We start from the raw sequence: 27,998 nt of genomic DNA, 5'->3' as shown, positions 1-27,998 counted from the left end.
TTGTTTTTGTTTTGTTTTTTTTTTTATTTACCCCCTGCTTTGGTTTTCTGGACAGGTTTTACGTGACAGCGGAGTGTTTGAGTACACATGGAAGGAACTTCCAGTTTGGCTGGGACACTTGGATAATACAAAAGAAGACAAAAAGGAAGCAGTGATTCAGTTTTTGGAAAGGGTAACTACTGTTGAAATTAGCCAGACTAACAGTGCCAAGAATAGCATTAATGGAAACTAATTATTTTCTTGGTATTGTTGAGAAAAGTGTCAAAGATCAGTGAATGAATTCTGAGAAAAGCAGTGTTTGTAATTCTTTATACAGAGCTGACATCTTTCTTGTCTTGGGTGGGAGGACAGTGAAATTATTTGGAGGAAAATTAAATCCAGAAAGATAAGTTGTTATTACAGCATTGTTGATAAAAGGGTAGAATGTTGGGGGAGAGGGGGTAGCTCTTATCTCCTCTTTATGTGGCAATACCTGCCAAAATTATCAGACCTGAGTAAACTGTCATCTTTTACAACAAAGGCTGACATTTCTTGTTTACCTTTCAGAATGTTAAATGCCCAGTGCTTCCTTTTCATTGCAGTTTGCCCAGGGACTGAGTCTGTGGTAGCACTTCAGATACAAAATTGCAGTGGAGATTTCTTTTGCCTTCAGACCCAGTGTCCTATGCACAGCAGTAACCATAGGTAGATTCCTGCAGAAGTGTATGGAAGTTGTCCTTCGAAAACTTGACCAGCTTCCAACCACTTTTAGCACATAGTCTGTATTAACAAGATATGGTAGCCTGTAGACTTACGTTTCTTTCTCAACCTTTCCTGACAGATCCTGTTGAAACTGGTGACAAACCCCTATCCATATACAGATAAAGCAGCAGACCTTGTTCAGGAAGCCAGTATGCTCCAAGTTAATATGTTTAAACAAGACTCTGATAACGTCAGCATCCCTGTCTCTCACATTGACGGTATGTGATGATTCCCTCAACAACGGAGGATTCCGAGACTTTGTGCTAAATTTTCACTCCCTAATCTGCAGACTGATGACTGGTAACTGTAGAAATCTTGCTTAAGTAAGGGCCTACAGGATTCAGCCCTTCAGTTGTATTTTGTATCAGAGGTAGAAGTCTCAATTGAAAAGCTACCACTTAACCCCCAAAAGTAATTTTTTATGGACTTATGCCATTTTAACAGTGTTTTAAATCTCTCTTCAGACTTCTGCGGTAGCATTTTTTAAATAAAATGAAAACTACTACAGTTCCTCTCCCTGGGGCTGCTCATATGTGTTCATCCAGGAGGAGAGGGATGAGGCGCCCAGGGAACGAACTTACTCCCTGGCACACAGCTGGAATTTTGCTGCTCCTGTTTTTTGGGACCAGTCACAGCTCTACTGCAGACAAAGTAAAAATTCTGCAGATGTGGACACTTGGGCAACTTACCACATGCCAGTTGTTGTACTATAACAGTCCATGTGTAGGAATTTGCAGTACATAAATGTAGGATAGTTGAGGTGGTTTAACACTCCATACCAATGTGCATCAGTTGCCTTGAGCTGACTGCTACAGAGGTGTAATGCCAGCCACAGAATATATGGTATTTTCTTCATATGTTAAAGCTGTCTTTGACTCTTTCGTGACCAAGATTTGTTTCTCTGGCCATGTAGAGCTAAGAAACTCTTCAAGGACTGCTCAGTCAGGATGTTCTTTTAGTGGGGAAGTGGCTGCTTCCTTCATACTTTGCCATATGTGTTTCCTGTCACTGTTATGCTCTGATAATCCTTACCTAAAGCCATTGTGATAGTGGTAGGTGATGTAGCTCTTCCATTCCCTTTCTTCTGTCAGTTGTACAGCAGTGTTGAAAAGCAAGAAGTAAAGCTAAGCACACTGTAGGAGACAGTGAACTGTACAGTTGTGTTTACCCTTACATTGCTAGATGAATGTGTCTTTCATACTTTTTTTCTGCCAGGGGAATTCAGAAGCTGTCTTGTTGGATTCTACTTCTGTGGTTTTCTTGTTAGTCTGAACCCTCTGCTTACTTTTTTTTCCCACTTAATAGATGTCCTGGATATGGTGGATGTCCTAATTGAGGGCAGTGATGGCTTGGATGAAGAAATTGGGTTCACTTTAAATGAAGACATGATTATCCAAACATTTCCATTCAGTGCTGTTGTCCCTGCTGCATTAGAAGCCAGGAATATACTGTTGCTTCAGACTGAAAATGGAACAGGTACACACTTTTGTTTCTTGGTATCATCTGTGCTAGTGGAGTGGAAGTGGGATCATCCTTACTGAATGAGCTTCATTTTATTGTCTTCCTTGCAAGCAGAAGGAGGTGCTTGCCATGGCGTTCCCTACTTGAGAAGCATTAAAGCTTATGAGGTGCTTCTGTCCTTTTTTCCTGACCCTAAAGAAGCTTTGGGTTTCTGGACAAAAGAAAACAGGTGGAAATTTGGGCATTCTATGAACTGCCATTTTTCTTTAGGGAGTTCCTACTGTGGGAAAAAAACTTGCCCAGGTTAGAAGAAGAGAAACCAGTTTTCCCATATGAGATGCAGGGAAATGGAGGAGGAAAATGACCCCAGGCTCTGAGCACAGTTTAGAGGGCATGTGAGGAGCATAGATACCTTTCCTGCATATACAGTCTTGACCTGTAAGCTCCAGGGCTGAATGCTGCCAAGTTCTACCACCTTCTTGGGGAAAGGATTTGGGGCAGCGAGCTGTCACAGGGGCAGCCGTTGGCCTCAGAGCAGGATTTGCCAACTCCACAGTGCCTCACTAAGCCCTATGTATATTTGGCTGTTGAATTGCAACTGAGCGTCCCAGTTCTGATAGAAAATCCTCCATATTTAACCAGTGCATGTTAACCTGGGTGTGTTCCCCCTAGTACATATCTGTTCTGCTCTTAGGTGGTGCAGGGCTGGGGTCCTTACCCGTCAAAATATAGACAAGTTTAGCATGACATAGTGAAAGTGGAGTTAGTGTATGCGTGTCTGGAAGGAGAAAGGCCAACCTGAGCATGTATCTTAAAGTGGGGTGATTGTTTACATCAAGCAAGGACTACTGTATGGAGGATTTTTCCAGATACCTCAGTGGGTCAGAAACACTCGTCTAGCTTATCACAAACACCTTTTAATCCTGTTCAGTGCTTTTAAAAACGATGCTATATGGCCTGCTGCCCAGGCCTTAAGGAGAGAGGATTGCCTTAGTGTCTGCTCATTCAGATTAGTTCTGTCAACAGAGGTTTCATTTTTTATTTTGCTTTTCTAGGAGCACACATCATAGAGTATCTTGTTGCTGTTTTCACTGACCTCCTGCACTCTCAAAGAGATCCCCTCGCCCTCTGCTTGATGTTTCAGCTCTACGATAAAGATCTGCAGTCACTGAAAGTTTCTAAGTATCCTCAGCTCTACCGATTTAACCAGTACTACAGTCTCTGGATACCCCAGCAATCTCAGCAACCTGTGGTATGGCATACCTGAAGTCACTTGAATGCTTGAGCCAGTATTACTTACTATAAAACCTCACAGTGCATAAAGGTTACATTTCCGTCAGAAAGTGCATTTACGTTAAGCTAATTCTATATTGCTTCTTGATCACGTTGTGACTCAAATTTGCTCAAGGGCAGAAGAGGTCTGTGCTGGGGCTGGGAAGTGAAGCCAGGGCTCAGGGGTTGTATGCAGTCACTCAGAGTTCAGCTCCTTATCAGGCACAGTGTAGCATAAAATACAGTGTGGCCCAAGGAACCAGATTATGGTGGTTGGTGTCACCCAGGTATGGGGTTGGGCATGCACAGACCAGCTGTGCTCAGTGTTCATGTGCTTTTCTGTTAGCTCAGCAGTGACCATGTGCAGGTTCCCCATGGGATACCTGTGACTAGCTCTGTGAGGACGGGACTGTACAAATGTGCTTCTGGAACTTCAGTCCCAGTTTTAGCACAGAACTCATTTCAAAGCAAAGGTACCTGAAAAAACTTTTGATTCATACTCATCTTTATTTTTCTCTTATGTTTTTTCCATTTTAAACAGTTTAAAAAACACAAGGAAATAGGCAAAGAGCCTGGTGTAGCCCTGGATTCTGTGTTTACCCCTTTGCTAAAGAAAGCCTATGAGAGAGGAAGCAATACCTTACTGGAAGACGATATCCAGACAAGATTGAGAGATTTGGCTTCCCAGGTCCCATCTGAACAGCTTTTGTTAGGAGTAAAGCAAGTGTTGCTATACCTGAAATCCACAGTGGAGAACTTCGGCAGTGTAAGAGCAATGTTATAATGATATTACGGGTTGGTTTATTTCATTTTAAAGCAGAAAGTACGAATGACTTGATTGTTAAAATGTAATAATTCAATTCTGGTGTTTTGTCATGTGCTCAGCTCTCACTGATACTATAGAGCAACAGGCAAACCTGCACCTAATTTGTGAACAAACATCTGCCCTAATTGTTGAGGAGTCTTGGATTTACTTTGCATGGGTTACCTTACTGATCTGTGTGTAGTGCAAATAAACTCCAGATTTTAATTCCATCTCCTGCGTCTCCATAAGAAGCCTTTCTAGAGAGTGAAATTTACTGGCCTGTGTTACATGAAAAGTTGCAGTGTAGATTAAAATGTATAAATATTTATTTGACACCCTCAGACTTTTCTTAGAATCAAGTTTCTACAGAGGAGGGTGATTCCTACTCTCAGAAAAGGTTGTAATCTAGGAAGTTCTTAGTTAATTTCTGTTCCTGTTAGGTAAATATCTTTCTGCTCCCATCCTTCTCTTTTCTGAACTTTCAAGGTGTCTGTATTTTCACAGCTTAGTAAAACTTCTGGTCCTCGCCTTGTTGACCTCTATGTGGACCTGCTGAGCAGCCTGTTGTGCCGGGGAAATCAGATCAAGTTGGATAATCAGAAGAAACGAGAAGAGCATCAAACTGAATCAGATCTCTTTGTGGATGAAGAAGCTCTGCTTACAGAGGAATCTTCAAATGACAAGGTACCAAATCTCTTGATACGGCCACCAGAAACGCACTTGTTAGTAAACTTCGATTTTATTTATTCTCTATGGAAATAGAAGTTTTGCTGCAATGTTAATATGACCAACTCCATCATCCACAGTCTCATCCTTAAGCTGGAATGTGTTCAGGAGAGGTCCTGACAGAGATTTCTCACCTCTGCAGAAGAAATTCTATTCCATAAGCCCAGCGTAAAGCCTGGTTATGCAGGTTATGTACTTGGAGGAGTGAATTTTTGCCCCTTTTCATCTGTTCTGTGGATTTGTGCAGCTTAGAATGGGATTGTGTTGACAAACTGCAGAAAACACAGTTTTCCTCTGGAAATGCTGAGGCACACGAAGCATGTGGAATGAAGGCATGCCTCCCACATCATATATGTTGAAAGAATGGTATTTATGTGCATGTAATTAGTAAATATTTTTATCTTCTGACCAGTTAATAGACAATTTCATGTTCACTAATTGTAAAAACATACTCTGGAAAATAGGCAGATGAATGATATCCGTCCCCACCTCCCCCCCTATAATTTGTCAATTCAGTGATATTGTTGCAACCATTTGTTACAGACACTAGAAGATATGCTGATGTTGATTTTCGGACATCCTACGCTGGAGAGTTGGTTCCTGGCCTTAGAACAACGTTCTCTTCCTCAGCACAGTTTGAATCCTGTCACTGTGAAGCTCCTGTCGGCTCACCTCAATTCTGGTGTGCTCCAGCTCTTGAAAATGGGTGCCCCAATGCTGCAGAGCATGGATCACAAACACGTGTTATCCAAGTACTTTGAAGCTATCACAAAAAGTGTCTTGAAAGAGCTAGAGGCTGCAGGGAAAGACAGAAGCCAGGTCTCTCCCAAGAAGTCTCACCAGCTGGAGGCTCTGGAGGAGCTGCACATGCACATGGCTGCAGCGCAGCTGAAGGAGATCACTTTAACCATGCTGCGACTTCCTGAGATGAGCTTGACTACTCAGAAATCTGAAAAATCCCCTAAAAAAGGGAAACAATTAAGCTTCTATGGACAGATTTTGGTGCAGCTTCTCACAGAGAGCTACCAAAGGCAGACCCAACAAGGAGAACTATTGCTGTCCACAGAGCACGTTAAAGCTTTGGGGATACTGATGACAGCATCAGCCAGCAAAGATTTGGAGAAAGTTTTCCTTCAGGCTCTCCAAAGCGAGCCAGTCCTTGCACATGCAGTCAGCATAGAGGTGCATGTTCACTGCCTTAACCAGATGTCAGAAACCTGCCTTGCCATCGTGGGCACGCTGCTAAAACACTGTAGGACTCACCTGCTGCAGTTTGAGCTGTGGTGTCTGAGCAGTGCCACTGCAAAGTACCTCAGGAAAAACGTGGAGAGTTTTCTTCCGCTCTTTAATGTGTATTTGCAATGCAGAGACCAGTATGATTTCACCCGACCTTCTGCAGGTAAAGCCACAGCTGATCCCTGTTTTTGATTTGGGAGGCCAGATTCTCAGTGTGTGCTCTGCTGGCTCTAAAGTTTTCCATCCTCTGCACGATAAGTAGGGGTGACAACAGTTACATGTTTAACTTCTGAGGATTCTCTTAGAAGCACCTCTCCAGTATAAAAGGTAAAGGACTGTAATGAAGCCTGCCTGTTGGACTGAAGCAAAGTATTCTTAGAGTTGCTAGTGCTCAGTTTTCTCTTTTGAAGCCCTTACTTACCACTTGGTGCATGTGAAAATCTGTCTTCATTCTTATCTTGGCTTAGTATAGGAGGTAAAAACTTTTTCTGGGGCATAGACAGAACCCTATCTGGTGAGTGGAATGCCATAGCCATATGGTTTTGCAGAGTGTAAGCTTTCACTTGTACAAGAGTCCAAAATTTCCTTCTAAAATAAATCTCCAAATACAGCTTCCTACAGTAATGCCTTCCTAAATTGGCAGTCCAAAACTTTCCAAACGAACAGCAGTATTAAATTGACACGACTGTTAAATTTTCTACCAGCAAAACTACAAGTTATGGTTCAACTGGATAGAATAGGATCACTTTGTTTTCATATCTCATATTGCATAGAAATGTGAACAACAAAAACAGGCTGACTGTAGCAGTTGGTGGGGAAAGCCAACTCTATCTAGGAGAATTTCAAGTAGTGAAAAGACCTAATGGTACTATGGAGCAATAGAGAGTGCATTTCTCTGTAGCAGATTAGCAGCTACTGTCATGTAATTTCCTAGTAACTAAGTAACATGAGCCTCTATTAGAACAGTGATTTGGGATTTTTGTAATTATAAGTCTATTGTTACTTAACACACTTAGATGGTAGAACTTGTATCCCCTGCTCTCCCCCAACAGTGGTCTCGGCTGTCACACCTGTCTTGAGGAAGGCTCTGTGGAAGGAGCTCTGCGGTGTATTGCAAGACACAGAAGTGTCACATGAGACCACTGTGAAACTGCAAGTTCTTTCAAAGTTGTTGCCATCTTCAGAAAGCAAAGGGCTGCGAAGCCTTATTGACCAGCTTCCTGCTGCTCTTGAGAAAGCAGAAAATATCGAGAGGTAGGCAAGTCCAGTTTCCCTGTTTCAGGACTCAGCTTGTCCTATAAGGTGTTGTGATAGATATGCATGAATGAATTCTCTTCAGAGAATCTGTCACTTTACACTTGGGCAGAAAGACATCTTTAACACATACAAAAAGCATGTTACAACATAAAAAAAAGAAATCTTTCTGCAGTTGGAGGGTGGCAGATGCCATATCTAGAGTGCTTGAAAACTCGGAAGAGCTGCATTCCTGGAGGAAGCGCCTGTTGTCAGCCTGCATGAAGGGGTTAATTGACATGTACAACAGCAACAGAGATGAAAGCAAGCAAGAAGTGGAGAGGTCCATGCTGCTGAGGCTAGAAGAATTATTGGTGAGACCTCTTTTTATCTGCCTTCCCATAATGTGACTATGTGCATATGTGTTATTGTGCTCTTGTATCCTGGGTAAATACAGATTGGACTTTATTTTCTGTTTTATAGATTATGGATTCTGTGGAGTTTTAATAGCTTTTGCAGAGTTAACTTAGTCCTGCTAATCCCTTATAAGGAGCAGTTGAGTTGTTCTTGATGGTGGCTTTCCACTAACAGTTCCCTTTGAAAATCAGAGTTTGAGGTGTTCAAGAGTTAAAAATCAAAGATTACCAATGAATGTCTTCATTAAAAAGTGATAGAGACACTTCCAACAAGACCCACCTGCCATGCCCTCTAGATGTGTGGCAGAAATCTGGTGGATTGGAGATAGAAATCTGGGCTTTGATCATAAAGAACACTTCTGTAGTTCAGTAAGGAAGGCAGATTCATGTGAGACATAAAAATGAAGGTCTTTGCAGGCAGTGAATGTTTTTAACCTCTTGCTGGCTTCTGGTGAGACTCCCTTTTGGGACATGATTGATCGTATAGAACAGCAGTCTTGCAGGACCTGAGGGGTCACCTCATAGTGTTCATCCTGATGGTGTTTGCAGGTCTGACGAGGTTAGCACCAGGACTGCTGGCATGTGCAGCTGTCAGTCTTCTTAAAACTGATTGTTGTTTATTGTGGTTTATAACATTTCAGGGAAGATCAGTTTTTGTAAAGAACATGCACACCCAGCCACCTCTGTTTGCAACAGGCAAAGGCTGGTTAGCTTCAGCACGTTGTAGGTACACAAAATCCTGGCACCCAAGTCTCTTACTTTGACTTGCTGACTTTTTGTTCCTTTCACACTTGAGGAGTATGAACAGTTTCAAGACTCTGGGTTTTTTGGTACGTACAGACCAGCGTGCTTTTTAATTGCATACAGCACATATGCTCCCCTGCTCCTAGGACCGACAAAACCAGACTTGCAGTTTCATTTGAATCAGGAGGTAGGCTTGTTGTATCCAGGAACTTTCTTCCCTGTTATCCTCTGATCATCCCACCTGAGTGCTCGGCTTGCACATTGCTAGTGTGTCTGTTGAACAAAAATTGCTGGTCTTGATGATCTGTAGAAGCTCTATGTGCTAAATGTGAACATCTTTTTAACTTATTACATGCACAGCGCTTTGTTGAAGAAGTGGACCCAGATGACTGGTACAGCCTTGTGAAGACGGGACTCAAGTAAGTAATTTTGAGATGCACCAAAAGTGCTGTGGGAGCTACAGTTCTGTTCAGTTGGCCTTGTCCAACATTGTACTGAAAACACCCTGTTTCCCTTGAGTTCAATCAGATTTGACAGTGCTCCTTGTTTCTCAGGGTGCGCTCTATGTCACATCCACTGGTTTCATTGGATCCTGAACCTGCACAACGGCAGGCAGATTTGGATTTTGTGCTCCAGTTAGCGTAACTAACATAGCTAACTAGGTAGCTGGAGTAGCTTCTTTTCGACTGGCATGAAGAACATTTATGCTCATCTGATTTCTTTTATTTAAGGTATTTCTTAAATACAACTCATAAGAAATCAGAATCAGATCTTTCACTTTTAAATGTAAACCATTTAAATTAAATAAATAACAATTTAGGATAATCTTGGCTTCTGTAGAGATAGAAGTGTGAATCTGAAGGGTTGGTAGGCAAAGTCCTAATCCTTTATTAAGATCAGTGTGGCTACAAGAGTCACTCTGTGTTGATTCTCTGTTTTTTTTTTTTTTTTGTAATTAAGATGCCAGTATAGCTTAAATAAATTAAATCAAAGCAGCTCAGGGAAAGAGATACATGTGTTTTCTTTTTTTTATTTTTTTATTTTTTTTTTATTTTGTTTTGGTTTTACTAAATTTGCTTTCTTTGCAAAGTTCTCATGTCTTAAACAGATTTTTTTTTAAGCAGCTTTCCTTTTGGTTGGGTCTGAATTTTCTGTGATCCTTTCTTCCAAAGGTACCGCTACAGAGAGGAAGCATTTTTGAAAGTCCTGAACATTGCTATTCAGTTATTATACAAGAAAGAATCCTCACTTAGTCAGAGATTAGTCAAGCTCTCCAAACTTCATATGATGGTCACGCAGCACTCTCTATTTTTGTCAGCCATACTGAGGTCAAGAGAAGAAGATGGCACAAATGTTGCGACAAGAGGTTATTTTTTTTTCTACTGCTTCCCTTTAACTATATTTAGTAATCTTGTCTTTCTCGTATTATATTCTATCCATGCAGTAACCTATCCACCTACGTATACTTGCAGAGCTATTAAACAATTCCAGAATATTAGCATTTATTTCTAAATTTTACCTTTACTTAGATCCAAATGTTGTATTCATTTTATGGCTGCTGGTTTTAAACACTTTTTTTTTTTTTCCTGAAACTACTGAAAAAGTGAGTTTGGGGTTTTTATTTGTTTTTTAACTTTGTTGAAACACTGAATTGATTCTTTCAATTTCTGTGAGGTTGCTAGTGTAGGGTCACTGAAGGGCATATAGGTTCTGTTAGAAACGTGTGACAGAGGCCATCATTTGACAGTAGCTTGATTCAGAAGTTAATTTTGCAGGTTGTATCAAAACTGATGATTTCATCAATGTATATTTGTTATTGCGAACTTCCATGAGGAATATCCTTCCATGAGTGATATAAATTGGGTGATAGTTTACGTGTAGGATTGGCTTTGTTTCTTCATCTCTGCCAACTAAAGTACTTGACCTTGAACTAATCATTAAATCTGCATAGACCTCAGGTTTTTCCCACTGTACAGGGCTTTGAGATTCAGGGGTTGAAGGAGCCATACAAAAAAAGGGGAGGAAATTCTCAGGGCAGCATGTTGATAACAAATTTTGTGTAGATCAGTTAGCAACATGTAAACAAACTTTGAAGTTTTAAATTGCCTGAAAAGAGCAAGAAGCTCTTGTGAAGTCACAAATCTAGTGAATTTAAAAACAAGTGATAGATTTTTCTGCATATTGCCTGTGTTTTACCTTTTGCATGTATTTCTGTAGAGCAAGATGGATTGTTTGAGACTAACTTCAGTAATTCAGAAACCTAGTGTCAAGAATGCATTCATTCAGGCTGTTGTCTTTATGATCTGTTTTGTCTTGATATATATTTTATATTCCTGTAGATACTAGGGGAAAAAGCCCATGCCTTTTCAGATACTGGGAGTGAAGAAATCTGGATTCAGGTCTTGAATTGCCACAGATACCCTATTTGCCTTTGGGCAACCCGATCACTTATTCGATCTGTTTCTCAGCTAGTTATAAAACAAAGGTAGATCATTTTTGTGCGCCCCGGAAAAGTGTTCCTGTAGCTGGCTAACTAATTGGATCCTGCAGTGATGACCCCTGTTTAAATGCACTTTGATAGGTAACTGCAGCCGGGGTGTGAATTAACAAGTTCTTGCTGTAACTTCTTGAGTAGCTCAGAGAAGCTGTTGGGATGTCTGACTTTAGTCTCTGCAAGTCCTGAGCTAATTTAATATGCCTACTTAGGAGAGGAGGGAGCTGTGGTATGGTAGGATAGGGTATAGCACTTTTTAACCGGAGAGCAGATATGTACACGTTGAAAGTTTCTGTGGGGTAGTGTGCCACCTTCTATACCCCAGCTCATGATAACATTAGTGTGTCCAGCTTAGAAACAGTGTTTTAATTTCTTCAAAAATATTATTCCACTTGGCTGAAGTACATCGTAATTGTCCTTTAGTGCAGTCAAGGAGATGGTTTCTGGTATTTATAGAGATCTAAAATGTACAGTACTGTATGTACATCTATTTAGAGAGGGTATGTGTGTGGGGGAGTATTTATATGCACACTATCTGAGAGAGCAGCAAAGCTCAAGCTGTGTGTTTATTTCAGAGGCCTTGGTAGATATACTGCTGACAGTTGTGAAACTCAGCCCTTCTCTGTGTGAGAGCAGTCACCTTGCTGTGTTGCTGGGTGCCTACGGGGCTACGCTGAGTGCTGTGGGTAAGTGCGTTAGTCTGGGTAAGGTACTTCCTACTAGACCTGGTTTTCATCCTCATATGTGACTGACTTTGCGTTTCATCTTGGTTTTTAGATCAGAAGATACTGCTACTGCTTCAGTTATATGAGAAGAATAATCAAAGTCTTATTAATTCCAGGTAAGCCAACCACCTTTCCTTTTCGAGTAACTACATGGAAATAAGCAGTCTCACAGTTGCCATTTTTCCAGGGTCCTATTTTTAACTGAGATAAACAGTGAGCAAGGTCAAACCTAGAGGTGAATGTTGCTTTTGGAAACATTTTTCCTACGTATTTCCTATTCTTAACAAAATTGTCATGTGTTTCCTGAAGTTTGGAGTATCTGTGGGTTGGGTGAGGGCCTGTCCCGTTTCAGTAGTGCCACACTCTCTGAGAGATAGAGAAGAATCCACTATAGGGATGTCATCACAGATGAAGGCCAAAGCAAAACTTGCTAGTGTAGAAATCATTCCCCTTCCCTTTTCCCTTGGCATACAGGATTTGCTACTCAGCACAGCCCTTGCTGGCCCTTTTCAGTGATCTTACCCCTGTATGTGGAATATTCGTCTCTGGTGCTTTGCTGAAAAAGAATATACCAGTGGAGGATTGAGAGTATAACCGCTTGTATTACATGTATATTGTTAGTTTGGGGGTACTAACATGATATCAATGTTTTCCTTGTTTTTCATCAGTCTGAACTGTAGCCGTCCTTATAGTGAACCTTGCAATACATCTACATGCTTCAGAAGAGATAACCATGTGTTGTATAGAATAGTCAGTTTCTTTTCAGGCCCTGTACCCAAGCAATCCACAGGGAAGTCTGTTGCTGTTAGTTCTTACATGCACTGATGGTTTTGGTCTGCCTTGCTCAAATGCATTTTTCTGTCTTTGAGGCAGGAGCATAACTATTAACAGCAGTGCAAGAGTACCAGCACAACCAGTTGCAGCAGGACTGGACTCTGAGTTCAAAGAACCTCCCTTAGCTTAGTCTGAGAATACAGATAATCCTTGTAGCCTGTGAAGGAGGACAGAAGATGAAGGTTCTTGTTAGCAAGGAGCTGAAGTGGCTTCTAGAAGCCTGGACTCTGACACTAGCTGGATCCTGTATAAGTCTTTACTGAAAGCATTGGTGAATGGGAGGGTGTTATGTGAGGAGGAGACTCATTTCAGAAGCAGTTAGGTCCCAAAACTTTTATAGCTTTTTTAAAGGAGAAACAATTTCATACTGTACCCTGACGTGAACTGGTAGCTCGATATTTTGGCTAGACTTGATCCCAGCACTGAAGAGTTTGAGTGACTACAGAGAACATTCAGGAAAAGAGCTGTACGTGCAACCCAGCAGAACCCCACTTGTGTTACAAATGAGAGTCTTCAGGTTCTGGAGGATAAGAAGCCTAACACCATCCCTCCAGCTGCCTCACTGACAGTACCTATGTAATAAATGACAATATCAGTAGCACTTAAAGCACAATAGCAAAGTAAGTGGTGTCTAAGGAGCAACTTGGAGGAGAAGAGTGAGGATTTATGTTTTACTGAACCACTGTGATGCTGGTTTCAAATATCAATTGCATTTGAGACAGCCTTGTCTGACCAGGTCTTGATCACTTGTCTCTTCATGCAGCTGCTGTCATACTTACCTGCATTTATAGTTTAAATTTTTTAAAAGTGCTTTTTTTCTGGGAAGGTAAGTTCTGACTTGGAGTAGGAAATAGTTAATGAGACACCCTCAGACTGAGTTTGAAAAGCTTTTGGATGGATGAAGAAGGTGTTGCTAGGGAAACGAGTTCTAGTTTCAAGTTCCCACGGGATAAGTACAAGTGGAGGAAAATTTAAATACTAATTTATATCCTCTGTAATTGCCTTTCACTCAGTGTTAGCAGTCTGTTGACTAATGCCTTTACTTTTAATGATGTTTAAGAATCCTGCTATGGGGTCCAGCAGCTGTGGAGCATCACAAAACGTGCAAGAGTCTGGGGAAGTCACTTTGGCAGCAGCCAAGCATGGAGGAGATTTTGTGTCTGCTAGATCGAGAAAAGATGATGAAGACAATTCTGTCTTTCCCCCAACATCGCCGTCTTCTGTCACCAGAGGTGCTTTGGTTCAGACTGCTGAATTATCCTTTTGATACAGAAAAAGAGCCTTTCACTTCAGTATTTTCTTTTTTGCATTCATGTAATGCATTTGTTTACATCAGGAAAGTAATTTAAATTCATGGAAGGGCTGGAATGAACTATTTAGGAGCACTTCTCAAATGAGTTGCAGTAGACGGACAACATCTTGTCTGCAGGTGTAATTGTGCAGCATTGCAAAGGTTGCCATGTATAAGTGAGACCAACATTTAACTTTTAAATAGTTGTTAAATTTGACTGTCCAAGAATCCACTGATGATGGGGTCTTCTTTCACACAGTCTGCTAGCATGCTTTTAGACCTGTTTGATTTACTTAGGGAGAATAGTTTCAGAACCCTGGTACTGAAAGCCAGTTTAAAACACAAGCACATCTCACCCTGTGTTGCATTATATTTTGCGGAGTTTAGTATCAGCTACTTTATAATTGGATGAGGTGGTCAAGGAAGTTTGAAACCAAGCTGGAAATTGGTGTTACTCCTTACAAATACTGGTTTTGATTTCATTTCAGGAGGAACAAAAGTCACTGTATAGAGATGAAAGTGTCAAGAGCCTTGATGACTTCTATGATCCTTGTTTTCTACTTCAGCTCTTTAGTGAATTGACCAGACCAGGTAAAGTGAATGTTTGATATTTAATGTAATTTTATTCTGCTGTGGGAGCTGCATGGCTTCCTCTGTAGCTCTGTTATTTTCGATCTAAGAGCTAATACTACAAAGAAATTTGTTCCTGGCTTTGGAGAGAATGAACATACATCACTTAACCACCTACTCCATTGCATTATAATTTTCAGAACAACTTAAAAATTAACAAGGCATAATTGGCATTAAAGTTTGTTGGGTTTTTTTTTAAAGCACTTTTCCAAATAATGCACTGCATCTAGTAAGATTTGGCTATTTGAAATAGAGCAATGTGCCAGCAGATAGGCATTCCTGCTGAGTTGCTCTTGTCTAGAAGGCTAGGTGCTCCCTCATAGCCCTTTTAAACATAGTGGATTAACCCTTTGTAGAGGGACTGTTCTGCTTAAGATGAAGAGAAGTTTTTAAACTGAGACTGGAAACAGCGTGGAAGAGACAAAGTAGACACAGATTTATGTAGTCTGATCTGTTGAACAGCATTCTGTATAGCATGAAAACCAGCACAATGTCGTTATAAAATAGCATAAGAGGGATCAGTAGAGAATATTCCCCACTGGAAGGTTGTATTTTTTCTGATGAATGTGTAGAACGGTATTCTGCATCAGCTATGGTGTCACAGCAAGACAGGCATGGGAGGGATGGTGCCTTCTGCTGCTACACACAGTGCCCCACCTGCAGCTGACAGGACTGCTCTGATCTGGGGCTGCTTGTGGCTGAGTTTTTGGGAACAGTAACCGGCTCCTTTCGTCTCTGCTGTCAGTGGGAGCTGGGCAGAGGTAGGACAGGTCAGAAAACGTGCCCTGCAATGCTGGAGGAGTTCTCTGGGCATAAACCAGAACCCACCATTTCTGGGGAAGTTGTTTCCTGACCAGAGAGAATCTCTGTAAGGGTGTTGATTTCTGTGCCTGAATCGACTGGGGATTTGGCCTGTTACAGGCTGTGGTTTTAGTACAAGGAAACTTCACCCAACTCATTTTCCATTGGACAGAGTTGCATGGGGCCACTGCACGTCATGAATAGGCCTGTGCTCACAATTGTTGGAAAGTGTTATGAGATCTGCATGGTGCTTGAAAACTAGTTGTTTAGACTCACTTCTCTTGTTTGACGTGACCCTGGTTTACTTCCCAGGCATGCTATTTAGAGAGCCCTTAAAGATCAAAGTGAGACAAGTATCATAAGGAGTTTCCTAACCAGCATTCTTTGTGTGTTATGATTAACCACTGTGTAGTTACAGCTGGATTTGGCTTTCCACAACAATAATATCAGAAGCAATTGTCAGGCTGATAACTGTCTTTCAGTGAAATCATACTTACAGTCCTCCTTTGTTCACCTAGACCCTTATAGTACAGTACCTGGTTTGTGTGTTCTTAGCCTATACTTAACTACAGTTGTAAACCACCCTGTATAATTTTGACAGCAGTAAAAAGAACTGTCTCTTAGTCTACTGAGGGGAAAAAGGTACCAGAATTATTTGGCACTTTGCAGTAGGATGTATCTTAGACAATCCAGTTAATGCTGGGTCTTTGGCCTTGTTGTTGATTAAGAGCATAGACAGCCAGTGTCTTTTGAACCTGGGTGTAGTAGTTGGAAAAAGCACCTGTCATTGTCACCCACCACCTGGAGGGCACCAACTTCACTGGCAGGAGGGATTTGGTGGCTGTTGGTCAGCCAGCAGGGACAGCTGCTTGTGTGGGAAGCAGTGGGGCTGGGGGAGTGATGGCACATGGTGTTCTTGAGGAGCTGTTGAGGCAGCGTGTCTCCTGACATGGACTGACTCTGAAACTGGAGAGGGGAAAAGTAGGTCTCGTAACTGCTCCATGCCAAGTGAGAGTCTGTGTCCTAAGAGGAGCATTTTTAAACGGCCCAAGTGATTTATGAGTTCAAGTCCCATGGTGCTCCTAAACCATGTCAGCTGCTCTTGGAATTCCCAGTTCCTCTTTATTTATTTGCTCTTTGTACTGGCTGCGCAGTGCCCTGTGCACAGATGTTATATAACTGCTGAATTTATAAGCATAGACTTGTTGCACAGTCTTTAATGCTCACTGAGTAAAAAGTACGTCTGGAGTTGGGCAGATAGCAAGTTCTGTCTAACTTCAGCTCTGATAAGCATCTTGTGGAAAGCTTTTCCATCATGGTTCTCAAGGTACTTTAAACAAACTGTATGTCAGATTTGGAATTAACTTTTTTTTAATAATAGCTTGTTATTTTATGTTAGTTGTTGAATGCACTCTCCAAGGTCAGCTTGATGGAAAATATTTCCACTGCGTGTTTTCAGTGAAATAAAGTTTTCCAAATAAATCTTTCTGTGACCAGCATGCACTTTACTGCCGAAGTGAGGACCTTGCATTTCACTATGTGTTATGACCCCATAAAATTTTGCACTTTGTCTGTCTAGTTCATGTACATTAGTAGTTCTGAAGAACTGCGGTCTGAAGGAGAGCCATGTGGCGGCTTGCTGGGAAAGGGCACACCACACATATTTGATCCTGTACTGAAGAGGGGTTGTTGTACGGGCTAGGGCTCTCTGTGAGATGTCCGTGAGTGATGGAGAATCCTCTGCACACAGACGAGCTTTAGATCATCTTTGCGTGTTCACTTGGGCTTCAACAGAAAGCATCCATTTCTGAGTGCTTACCTTGCACCTTTGCATCTTGCCTGAGGAGTGGGAAGTGTGGAGCTGCTTTGCCCCAGGCAGGAGGCAACAGAAGGCATAGATTTGGTGTCCCTCTGGGCTCTCTCTTTCTCCTGCCCTGTTGTTGCTGCTCCTCTCATGGTTTTCACTGGGCCTCGCCCAGTGCCTGGAAGCGGAGGAGGATAGAGCTGTATCTGCACAAGCTCTGGTGTTGCGAGAGGTATCTCACGATAACAACTGAGGTATCTTTTCACGCACTAGGAGGATGGCTGAGGTGTTTTCCAGTATGCCAGTTAAATTTGATGTGTTTTGGTGAGGAGTGGTGTAGCGATGTGCACAGTAATTGCTGGTATTGAAACAACTTGTAAAACAGCTCACCGAAAATACCTGTCATTGCAATTCAGCAATGCCTTTGCATTGGTCAGGTACCAGTGGGCAGGTTTGGGGCAGTGCTGGGAGGTGGAGACGTTGCCGTTGCCTGGCCCATAACTAGCAGAGCTGGATGTGAAACTGCCAGGCACGAGATTTTGAAGTAGGAGTTGTGGCAGCTGAGGAAATGATGAGAGAAAGAGCCCAGCTGCTGCTGCGGGGACACAAATAATCTGTGATTTTCACATAAATATATATAAATATATATATATATAAAAATATATATATATATATTTTAGTTGTGTGTGGGTGGTGGTGGGGGAGGAAATCAGTGGACTAAATATAGGTACTTGTCAGTAAGAATAAAGCCTCTTCTTAAATAGGAACACTTGTTTCTCAGAAACTTCCTTTTGACCTTGAGTGTGAATTACAAGAAAATGTGAATGTTGTTGTTAAACTCGGAACCACAATACGTTTGCATTTTTAGCTGGTAAAACACGACTGAGGTGCTATTGCTTTCTGATACTGGTGAATGGAATAGAAATAGCACAGGAAATATTGTAGAGGTTTTACATCAAGTCATTTCTAGCCATCAGTGGGTAGAAATGGCACAAGCTCTTCAAAACACACAGCCCTTAAATAAGAAACTAAATCCCAGTTGATGGCAAAACGCTATGGAAGATAAATGTTAGATTCAAGGGTGTGTTTTCTGGTTAGTGTTCCTGGCAGGATTTTGTTTGTCCCAGAAGGGCACAGTTGAGTGCTTTGCTTGGAACATGCCTTGCCAGCAGAATCGCTCATGCCTGCACAGTAACAGCTGGTGTGGCTAATGGCTTATTTATGTATTTATTATTCTCCTGTCCTTTCTCTAACAGAAGCTCTGTAGTGCAGACGGGCTTTTCATTGGTGATGCTGATCTTTCTTTCAGACACAGACACATCAAGTACCCAGAAAATGTTTTAAGGAGAATTTTCCCTCTTGTTCTTCTTTGTGCTTAACTTTCCTGAAACAGTGAGTTACGTGATGTCTTTACAGAATTTACTCCTAACTCAGCACGGTCTAGCAGGCAGAGTCGTCTCTCTCTCACATAAATGAAACTAACCACATTAGTTTCAACTCAGGTAAAGAATTCCTGTTCAGAGTGATTGGCAGAATGCCTTTGTTAGCTGAAGGAGCCTTCAGCATGCAGTGAACTAATAGTTCGTAGGGGTAGATCTAGAAGTTGGTGCTTATGAATTGAAGTTTTGTTAAGGATTATAGTGCTGTTATATACTCTGTGACATGTCACTATAATGCACTGGGTGTTTTTCTTTCCCTTTTTCTTTTTCTCCCTCTTCCTACAGAGTGTGTAGTGGCGTGTCACAAGTTTGTCGAAGTCAATGCCCTGGGTCTAACAGTAGCTGCCCTTAGCAGCTATGATTCCAACATGAGAGCAGCTGCGTATTTTGTCCTGGCTTCCTTTCGTTCTCATCTGGAAGGAGCTCGCTTTCGAGAGAAGAGTCAGGTAAGACTGGGCTTGGTTGATAGTTTGCCAACTTAGACGTTTTACATCATGGACACTTGAAGGAAAGTCATCTCTTTACTCATCTGTCTATATGTACATGGTGAGAGAGCTAAAAGCAGCTTTTAATCCTCTGTTCTGTTGGTTTTTTTCTATTCTTTGTGTTTCCTCCTGTTATAATCAGTGGGCAGAAAAAGGTGTTCTGGAAATTTTCTAGGAATTTTATTTGCAGGAGTGGAAATCCTGGTGGGATTTCTGTTTGATTTATGGCCTGTGAAACACCCTAAAAGCTTATTTATGTATTCATGGTCTCCTGCTGTATTTGTTTGGGTTATGGATCAAGCTTTTCTCCCCTGGGCTCTTTTGCTGCAGTTGCTGTATCTTTTGGATTCTGTGCAAAATGGAATCAGGCAGCCGAACCTCAGATTTACCTTCTCTTTGGCCCTCTACGTTGCTCGTGTGGCACAGCAGATTCTGAAGCCAGGTATGTAACCTACTGTGTGTGGAACTCCTGGGTGTTAAACAGGAGAGAGCCACTGTGCTTGGAGTAATGATGGATCCTGGAGGTGGAGGTAGCCGTGACACCGGTAGGAGCCATGAAGCCTGCTTTCCTGCATTTCAAAGAACTTCCAGTGCTTGTGTAGACCGCCTTACTGGAGAAGTGGGAAATTTTGATTGTGTACAAAACTGGTCTGATCCATTAGGGATGAAGCCACTCCCTCCTCATTTTGGTGGAGGTGGGTAGAGGACTGGATCAGTAGAACTAGATATGTGTGCAAGTTCTGTTCAGCGAATCAGAGTAGGTTGTCCTTTTGTCCCTAGACACTGAATCAATGTAAGTCACTGTTGCAAAGAAGAATCATAGCATCAGAGAGTAGTTCAGGTTGGAAGGGACCTTTTGGGGATTCTAGCTAAACCCTCTGCCCCAAGTAGGGCCAGCTATGTGGGCAGGCCACTTTGCTCAGGGCTTTATCCTAGAAAACCTGCAGACCTCTAGTCTGACCCTAAAAAACCTCCAAGGATGGAGACCGTACAGTCCCTCTAGACAACCTGATCTGCTGATCTTGGGCAATGTGTCTGGTCTATCGGTTAAAATTGATGATTGCCTAACCCTAACAGTGAAGTGTTAGGCTTGAAATGTGGAGAGATTTGCCTCTCACTTTGCCACAGATACTTGTTTTGTCAATGAAGCAGCATTGGATTTGCTGAAATCAGACACACATTGAATCATTGAATGTTCTTCTTCTCACCTGCTCTGTGTGCACTCTGAATGAACTTTTCATTTTGGCGAAGAGGAGGGACGGCCAACAATGTAATCAGCCTTAGAGCAGGTGGCCTCCTTCTGTAATTAAGGTACTATTCTGACAACTAGCTGAAACTCTGGAAAATACAAGTTCCATTTATTTTTCTGCGTGGTTGTCTATTGTGAACATTGTCCTCCTTCACAATAACCATTGTTTCTCTTCACAGAGGAGCACATGTATATGAAGATAAACAGATTCCTTCTGTCACACCAGTATTTGGACCTGAGGAAAGTACCAGCGTTTTTCCAGCTTTTCTACAGTTTTGATTTCGAGGTGAGAATCCCATCTTAGGGATCCACTAGTTCTTCAGAAAATAATAGAACAAAGCTATAAAAATGCAATGAAATCTTATTCGTCCACAGGTGATGAATTAGAGGCATCTTTTTGTTTGTTTGATTGATGTTTGAATTAGAAGTATTATTTCTGAGTTTCTTTGTTTTCTTTTTTTACTAGTAACACATAATGAAATGAGTTGTGCTGTGCATGCTCTGTAAGCACAACAATGTTCTGCCCTAGCTAGCTTACATTCGTATTTGAGTTTAGATTATTAATGTTGAGATCAATAGAGGTATTTTAGAAACAGCAACTTTTAAAGTTCCATTATCAGTGCGTATCTGAGCTGCAGACTAACTGTTCCTGATGGATATTATTGATTAAATTTGATAGGGATGAAAACTGAAAAGTCCAGAAAAAGCTGTTGAGCAGTGTGCTGGCACTCCCAGGGAACCTGGGTTTTTGTGCTCTTATGAGCAGGCATTATTTTCATGTGTCTGATGCTGATATTTTTCTTATGGCTTCTAGTACAAAATAGAACGTGAATGGATTCTCAGATTTCTTGGAGAAGGGTTGCGTGATAAACATTGCTACGAGCTTTATGACTTCCAGAGGATTTTCCAGGTCATTCTTTCCTTTTTCAACAGTCCTTTGTGTGATGAGGGCTCCCAGGTAAGAATTTAAAAACAAAACAAACCTAAAAGCACAAAAGTTTGCATGGTTTGGAGATCTTAAACAAATACAAAGCAGAAAGGAGTGATTGACTCTTACTTAGCCCTCTTGAAAATCTGTTCCTTGTTGAATTTGAATATGTGTGGAGGGGGAAAATATTTGCTTATGTCTAAATCAGTGTCACATCCTTGTCCTACTAAAATTGGAATAGGTCCCTGCCATCATGGGACCTTACTCAGTTTCATCAGCTGGTGGTCTGGCTCTAGCCTTATTTCTACTGCTTTGTGGAAATTATTACAGATACCGCAGTATTCCTTATATGATCAGGGCCTTCACTGTATTAGGTCTGTTTATTCCCTAACCAGCATATTATCTCTACAGTGCTTTAGCAGGAAGAAAACTCACATGCTGGAAGCTTCTGTGTTTGTAAGCATCCACCCTGAGAAATCTGATTGGTTAAGAGTATGTCAGTTAGGTATCAAAATCTTGGCCAAAAAGAGAAGATTGTCTTGCTACCTTAAGACTTTATAAGAGCAGCGTCTGTATGTATGAAGCCTTGAAAAGAGAATGTCTTTTCTTCCCTGGGGTGTCTAAGAACATGTGGTGTTTGATCAGATTGTTCATCAGATCCCATATACCAGTCAGACTGCTGATTATATCCTTCTGAAAGATTAATAATTAGATCTTGACAAATTTTGTAAAAGAACAAATTATATTTTCTGCTTCAGAATCGTATTCTGGACATATTACAAAATGCTGCCCATGTCACCAGAGCTGCCTATGAGCTGATACAAGATCACAGCCTCTTAACCTGGATACTGCACATCTTAGAGGAAAGGTAACTAGGGAAATGCTAGTGAAATGGGAAGAATTTTACCCTCCATGGTAGACTAATTACACAACTGAGTATGAAAACAAGGGTGACAGATATGGAGGTGGCCTTTCAGGGCTTGTGATGTTGGGTACTTAGGGCACACTTGCAGAACCTGGCAAACTCTGAAGTGTTCCCTTGTGTTTCTAAAGACAAAACTGAGATGCTTTCACCTTGGTTTCATCTTCTCCACACAGCTTAGAATAACAAAGTAAACACAGCTCCTGGTGTTGTGCTGTAAGCATCGCTGTTGTTACCTAAAGTCTGAGAACCATGAGGAACTGAGCTGTCTTGAGCAGGAGCTGCTCTAAAGAAATGGTGGCAGTGGTTGCAATGTAGTGGAACATTTGGCAGAGCTGTGCAATGGAAGATGCAAGTCAGAAATCACTAGTCTCCTGCAGGGGCTGTGATACATGATGATGTTTTCCCCACTTACATCATGGCAGAGGAGGGAGGGCAGTAACCAGGACCTCGGTGAGGCTGCAGCTTCAAAGGAGCACGTTCTCATGCCCTGACGGGGTCCTGGCTGAGATGCACCTATTGCCACGCATGGCTCCAAAAGTACGCTAGAATATGGTCCCCTCTAGGGGATGGACTGGCTCCTGGTTAGGATCTGCTTTTCAGATGGGTGTTTGCTTCCTCTTTCTTTCTGTTTTTCAGGTTTCTGGAAAACAAGATGCTAAATAAGGTTATTTCCTTACTCCATACTCTGTGGCTAACAAATTTAGGAGACAAGAGAGAAAACAGGAATCAGTCCAAGGAGAACAGGAAGTTTCTTCCAATCCAGCTTGTAAATGAATTTCTGTATGTTTTGATTGCATTAATCAAACACATTCGGTAAGACCCTATTTTTGTTTTTGTTTTTTTTTTTTTTTTTACTTTTAGTCAGTTTGCATCTCATCCTCTGTCCAGTTTGAAATTTATTAAGGCGAGCAGAATTTCTTGATGTCTAGTAGTTCAATGTGTCTGTCCCCCCTGCTTCAGTTTGAATGTTGTGAATTTTGATGAGATTTCTTTGACAGGGAGGTTTAGCTGTTTAAATACATGGGGAATAAAGTAACAGCTGATGCACAGTTACTATCACGTTCTACATCCTTAATTACTGGCCATTTTTAAGCTGCTGTGTTTTACCTTTTTCCTGCTGGATTGAAGCCTGCAGTTAATGGTGCTGTTTGCTGCAAGGATCTTTCACACTTGCTGAAGGTTTAGGCTTTGTGTCTGTACCGCAGCTTGCAAACTGTACGAGGAGAAATGGTGCAAAGTTCTGCATGACAAGGTTAAGAAGGGGTCAGTCTCTTCACCTGTGTAAGCACAGCAGTTGCAGCAGGGGGAGTAGAAAGCAAATGGGTAACCAGTTCTGTCTGGGTTCATAAGAGCACCTGCAGCTCCTCGTGCACACAAGTATTGCCACAGCCTGGAGAAGTTGTGGTCATTTCCTCAAAATTTTGGAAAATTGTGCAAAATGAAGAAGTGTGGGTAAAGCTCCAGACCACTGTCCTCTTCCTTGTGTGCCATCTGCCTTTAGTATTTACAGGCAGGAGGGCAAAGACTACGTGTTTAATGGTCTATTATGCCAAACACTAGTGGAGCAAAGTACTGGCGATTCAGTGGGAATGAAACTATTTATTACTGGAATCCTGAGAAATCAAAGTATGTGTCTAGAGAAATGCATGGGAAAACTGTAGGAAGAAGCTGTAAGGAGAAAACCCTGTACTAATTTTATTAATTAGCATGCAGAAAAATACATGACACTTTTGTTTTCTTTCCGTAGGACTAATTTAGATCTAGACAAACTGGCTCAGTTTTTCAGTACACTCAATTCTGTGCTGGAATATCGTGCTATAGTTGTTGAGGCCTTCAAAGAAATGAACCGGTTCACTGTGAATGAGAGTGTTCTCTCCAATAAAGAGATCCTGCTGCTGCTGCATAAGTGGAGCCTCATCGAAAAAGACCTGCAATTGCAAGAGGATGTGCAGGCTCTTGCTCAGAAATACCAGATCAAAGAATTGCTGAGTAAGTACTAAAATATTTTGGAAAGGTGATATTGTTGAGGCTGTTAGAAGCTAACCAAACAAGTGAGGCAGCCCTCATAGGAAGTCGTATTAATGACTTTTGCCAGACCATCTGATAGAGCCTGGGGGAGGAGGAACGGAAACAGAAATCTGTTTTTCAGGGCTTCGTTGTAGTGATTTCTAACTTTAACACAATTCTGGAAGCTTTGGAGAAACACAGTTTTGAAAAGGGAAAGATCTTTAAAATGAAACTTAGTTGCAGATCTAGTGTCAAGCTTTGAAAAATCATGTTCTTAAATGAAATCTTTAAAGAGATGGTGCCTGGAGGCTTTGTGCTCAAAGATCTGAATCATTCTGAGTGTGGATGAGGGATCTGAAAGGCAAATATGAGTAAATACTATCAGTAAAGTAAGTGAAAATGAAACAGTTATTTTTTTCTTGTTGTCATCAGTGCTGGAAGAAAACAGAAATACATTTGGACTAGTATGACTTCTCTCATTATTTCTGTGAATAAACTATACAAGGAACTTTGTAGTGGGAGGCATTAAACAACACTGGTTTCCTGCAAATACAACTGCTGCTCTTGGTACACATTAAAATTTCCATAAGTTTCTTTAAATGTTCTGTATCAGTTAAACCAATGACTGAAGTACCACTGTATTTAAGGGATGCTATAAAGGCTTTAGTTTTTCTAAAGTTTTTCACACCCTTTTAGTGCCTTTCTGAGGGTTTTTAGAGTGTTATTAATGACATTTGTAGCTTATGGTATATGTGGCTTTAAAAAATCTGTTGCTCCAAGCCTCAGGAGCTTATAAAGCAGTTACAAAAACGGATTCTTATCTGAAATTTTGTTTCTGAGGTTACATTTCAGGAGTTGTCCCCATGGCCCACGAGGAGAAAATACTGAAATGCATTTAGTTCCTCTTAAGCTGCAGAGTGCAACATAACCAATATTTCTGATGATTTTCTCAGTGACTCCTTGAAAGGAGACTGACAGAAGATGCGTTTTTCGGGCTGGTGAAGCGCTGTTGCTGTTTGGGAGCCGCGCTGCTCCCCGGGGCACGGGCAGCATCTCACAGAGGGCAGCCCTGCCTCAAAAGTTTGGCTACCTGTGTCTTCCCGTGGGGTGTGAGGAATTCACGTGCCCATGGCTGGTGGCACCTCAGCAGCCAGACGCTCGGCCAGGACAGGCTGTGCTGGAGGGAGGCGGATGCCGCTGCTTCAGCCTGTGCGGTTCAGCAGCAGCGCAGCTGTGCCCGAATTTCCTTCCACAGGCAGGCGCCTGCTCTGCCCCCGCTTGCCAGAGAGTAGCGGCCTGGGTGTTTCTCCTGAGGTGGTGTAAATAATCATAGAATCATTTTGATTGGAAAGGACCTTTAAGATCATCCAAGTCCAATTGTTAATCTGATATTGTCACTAAGCCATGTCCCTGAGAACCCTGTCTACACATCTTTTAAACACCTCCAGGGATGGTGACTCCACCACTTCCCTGGGCAGCCTGTTCCAATGCCTGACAACCCTTTCTGTGAAGAAATGTTTCCTAATATCCAATCTAAACCTCCCCTGGCACAACTTGAGGCCATTTCCTCTTGTCCTGTCACTTGCTACTTGGGAGAAGAGACCAACACCCTCCATGCTACAACCTCCTTTCAGGTAGTTGTGTACAGCGATAAGGTCTCTCCTCAGCCTCCTTTTCTCCAGGCTGAACAGCCCCAGTTCCCTCAGCTGCTCCTCATCAGACTTGTGCTCCAGACCCCTCACCAGTTTCATTGCCCTCCTCTGAGCTCTCTTCATACCTCAGTATACTGGCCAAACTGTATTTCGTGGACCCCTGAGGTTCTGCCTTGGCTTTGCTGGGATTTGGGCCAGGGCCTGGGTGGCCTCATTGCTCACCTCAAAGTGAGGCAGATCCAATTCAGAAAAGTGTTTCAGCCTTTGGGGCAGTGGGAGGTGCCTGTAGCCCATTTGCTCTGAATTGCATAGGCTCAATTAGGCTGCTAAATGAGGCTAGTACGTATCCTTTTAGCAGCTAAAACAACACAAGATCTCATCTTTCCTGCATAATTTTGTACCAAGAAAATCTTTTGGAGCATCTGATGTTTATTTCGATGGTGTTTTCCTTCTTACAGAAAACATTAAAGAAAAGAACAAATTCCAAGCCTCATCTCATGCATATCACCACATTCGGAAAAAGAATGAGATAGAAAGAGAAGACAACATTGCTGCAGACCTGAAAGTCTCTGAGCTGGGGAAGTGCAGGGATCATCTGAATTCCATATTTGCCCACTGGAAGCCTGTTTTCCCAGCCATGCCTACCAGACATCCAGGGGAGCCCCTCAAATCTGCTGACCTTGCGGATGAAACAGTCAGTCTTACCTGCGCGTCCGCTCACGTAGTAACCAAGTGGCTGCTGAAGTCCATGGTTGAGCACAGCCTCAATATGCAAAATGTTCTGTTAATTCTGCGGTGGCTACAGAACTGCATCGTGCCACACTCGGTGGCAGTGCAGGAAATGCTCAGGGATGAGACGCTGAGAAACAACATCTTCAAGTTTTACACCCGGGTCTGTGAGGCCAGCGGTGGGGTGGCGGGACTCGGTCAGGAGCTCTGTCTGTTCAGTTCGATCATGCTTCACCTCATGGATGCTCAGGGCCTGACCAACAACAGCTTTCATGAACTAGTGAAGAAGTTGTGCCTGTCAGCAATGACGGAAGAGGATGTGAACAAGAAAGGTAACTAGTCTTTTCGCTCATGTTACAAGGTGTGAATGGTACAAAATAGTAGTAGTTCCATGTTACTTTTAATTCCTCAAAATAATCTAAAGTTTCCCTGTATCTGTTGGTGCTCATCACAGAGTTAAAGCTGTGTCTTTGGTGGTCTGGGCACAGGGGTTGGTGGCACAGAACAGGGTCACATTGGTGGGGTTCCTGACAGTACAACAGTCGTACTCCCTCGAAGGAACTTTCCATTCTAGGATTAAAATGGAGTTCAATGAGGTATAAAAAGTAGAATTCCAAGGGGAAAAACAGTCTGCAACAAATGAATCCATATGGGTATGGGTTCTGACCCATGTACTGTTCCATGTTATCATTTGATAGCAAAAACAACAGGTCAGATTTCAGACCTTTTTATTTAAAGAAGTCAGAAGGTTGTGCTAACAGGAAACTCTTTTCTACTGTTAGTGTAGGAAGGGTCATTAGCTTTATATGAGCAAAACCCCCACAGATTTTCCATCTAGGAAAATAATTAGGAAGCCATTTTAAAATGTGGGTCTGGAGGTAAAATGGTTTGGTTTTGTATTGCTGTGTGGAAATAGAGTATCTGTTCTGATTTTTCTCTTAATTTTTCTTCCACAGCTGTTTGTGTATTTCTGACTTCTGTTTACATTGGGGACATATGGCTTGGAGCACAGGAACCAGATATGTTAATAACCCATGTCAAATTGATCTGCAGTAGTACAGATGATGGATTAAATGATGGTGACTTGGAAACTCATAAACAAGGAGAAAAAACTATTATGTCTCTTTGCAAACCCCTTTACTTGGCTACATCGGGGCATTAATTCAGTGAACTGACACTTAATCTTTAATGTTATAGGTTCTGCTGTCATTGCTGCGAGCCATGAAACCCTCCTGAACTGTTCTCCATACCAATCTAACTTGTTTTGTCGTAAAGATCAATATTTTATTACTGTGTGCAAACTCAGAGGGGGAAAATTGTATTCATCATCTCTCAGTGGAACATTAAAGCCATAATTTCCCTTTTCTTTAA

The 27,998-nt window shown here is 41.9% G+C and overlaps 1 protein-coding gene across 1 annotated transcript in view; it reads left to right on the top strand.

The window, feature by feature from the left end:
- Nucleotides 1-27,998, top strand: part of URB1 (URB1 ribosome biogenesis homolog) — a 55,681-nt gene extending 27,683 nt beyond the window's left edge. The window contains 25 exon segments of the mRNA XM_065066387.1: nt 56-172; nt 821-959; nt 2,047-2,217; nt 3,258-3,454; nt 4,016-4,240; nt 4,784-4,963; nt 5,549-6,404; nt 7,294-7,495; nt 7,671-7,848; nt 8,995-9,053; nt 9,807-10,000; nt 11,704-11,814; nt 11,906-11,969; nt 13,748-13,919; nt 14,467-14,569; nt 18,938-19,098; nt 19,468-19,579; nt 20,566-20,672; nt 21,201-21,344; nt 22,073-22,182; nt 22,876-23,052; nt 23,987-24,228; nt 26,357-26,959; nt 27,584-27,768; nt 27,770-27,998. Coding sequence (XP_064922459.1) covers nt 56-172; nt 821-959; nt 2,047-2,217; nt 3,258-3,454; nt 4,016-4,240; nt 4,784-4,963; nt 5,549-6,404; nt 7,294-7,495; nt 7,671-7,848; nt 8,995-9,053; nt 9,807-10,000; nt 11,704-11,814; nt 11,906-11,969; nt 13,748-13,919; nt 14,467-14,569; nt 18,938-19,098; nt 19,468-19,579; nt 20,566-20,672; nt 21,201-21,344; nt 22,073-22,182; nt 22,876-23,052; nt 23,987-24,228; nt 26,357-26,959; nt 27,584-27,768; nt 27,770-27,802 — 4,842 coding nt within the window. The 3' untranslated portion in view covers nt 27,803-27,998.

This window comes from Columba livia, chromosome 1, assembly GCF_036013475.1.
Source record: "Columba livia isolate bColLiv1 breed racing homer chromosome 1, bColLiv1.pat.W.v2, whole genome shotgun sequence".
In the NCBI taxonomy this organism is placed as follows: Eukaryota; Metazoa; Chordata; class Aves; order Columbiformes; family Columbidae; genus Columba; species Columba livia.
Note: the sequence above shows the minus strand (reverse complement) of the source record. Positions and strands in the feature narration are given on the sequence as shown.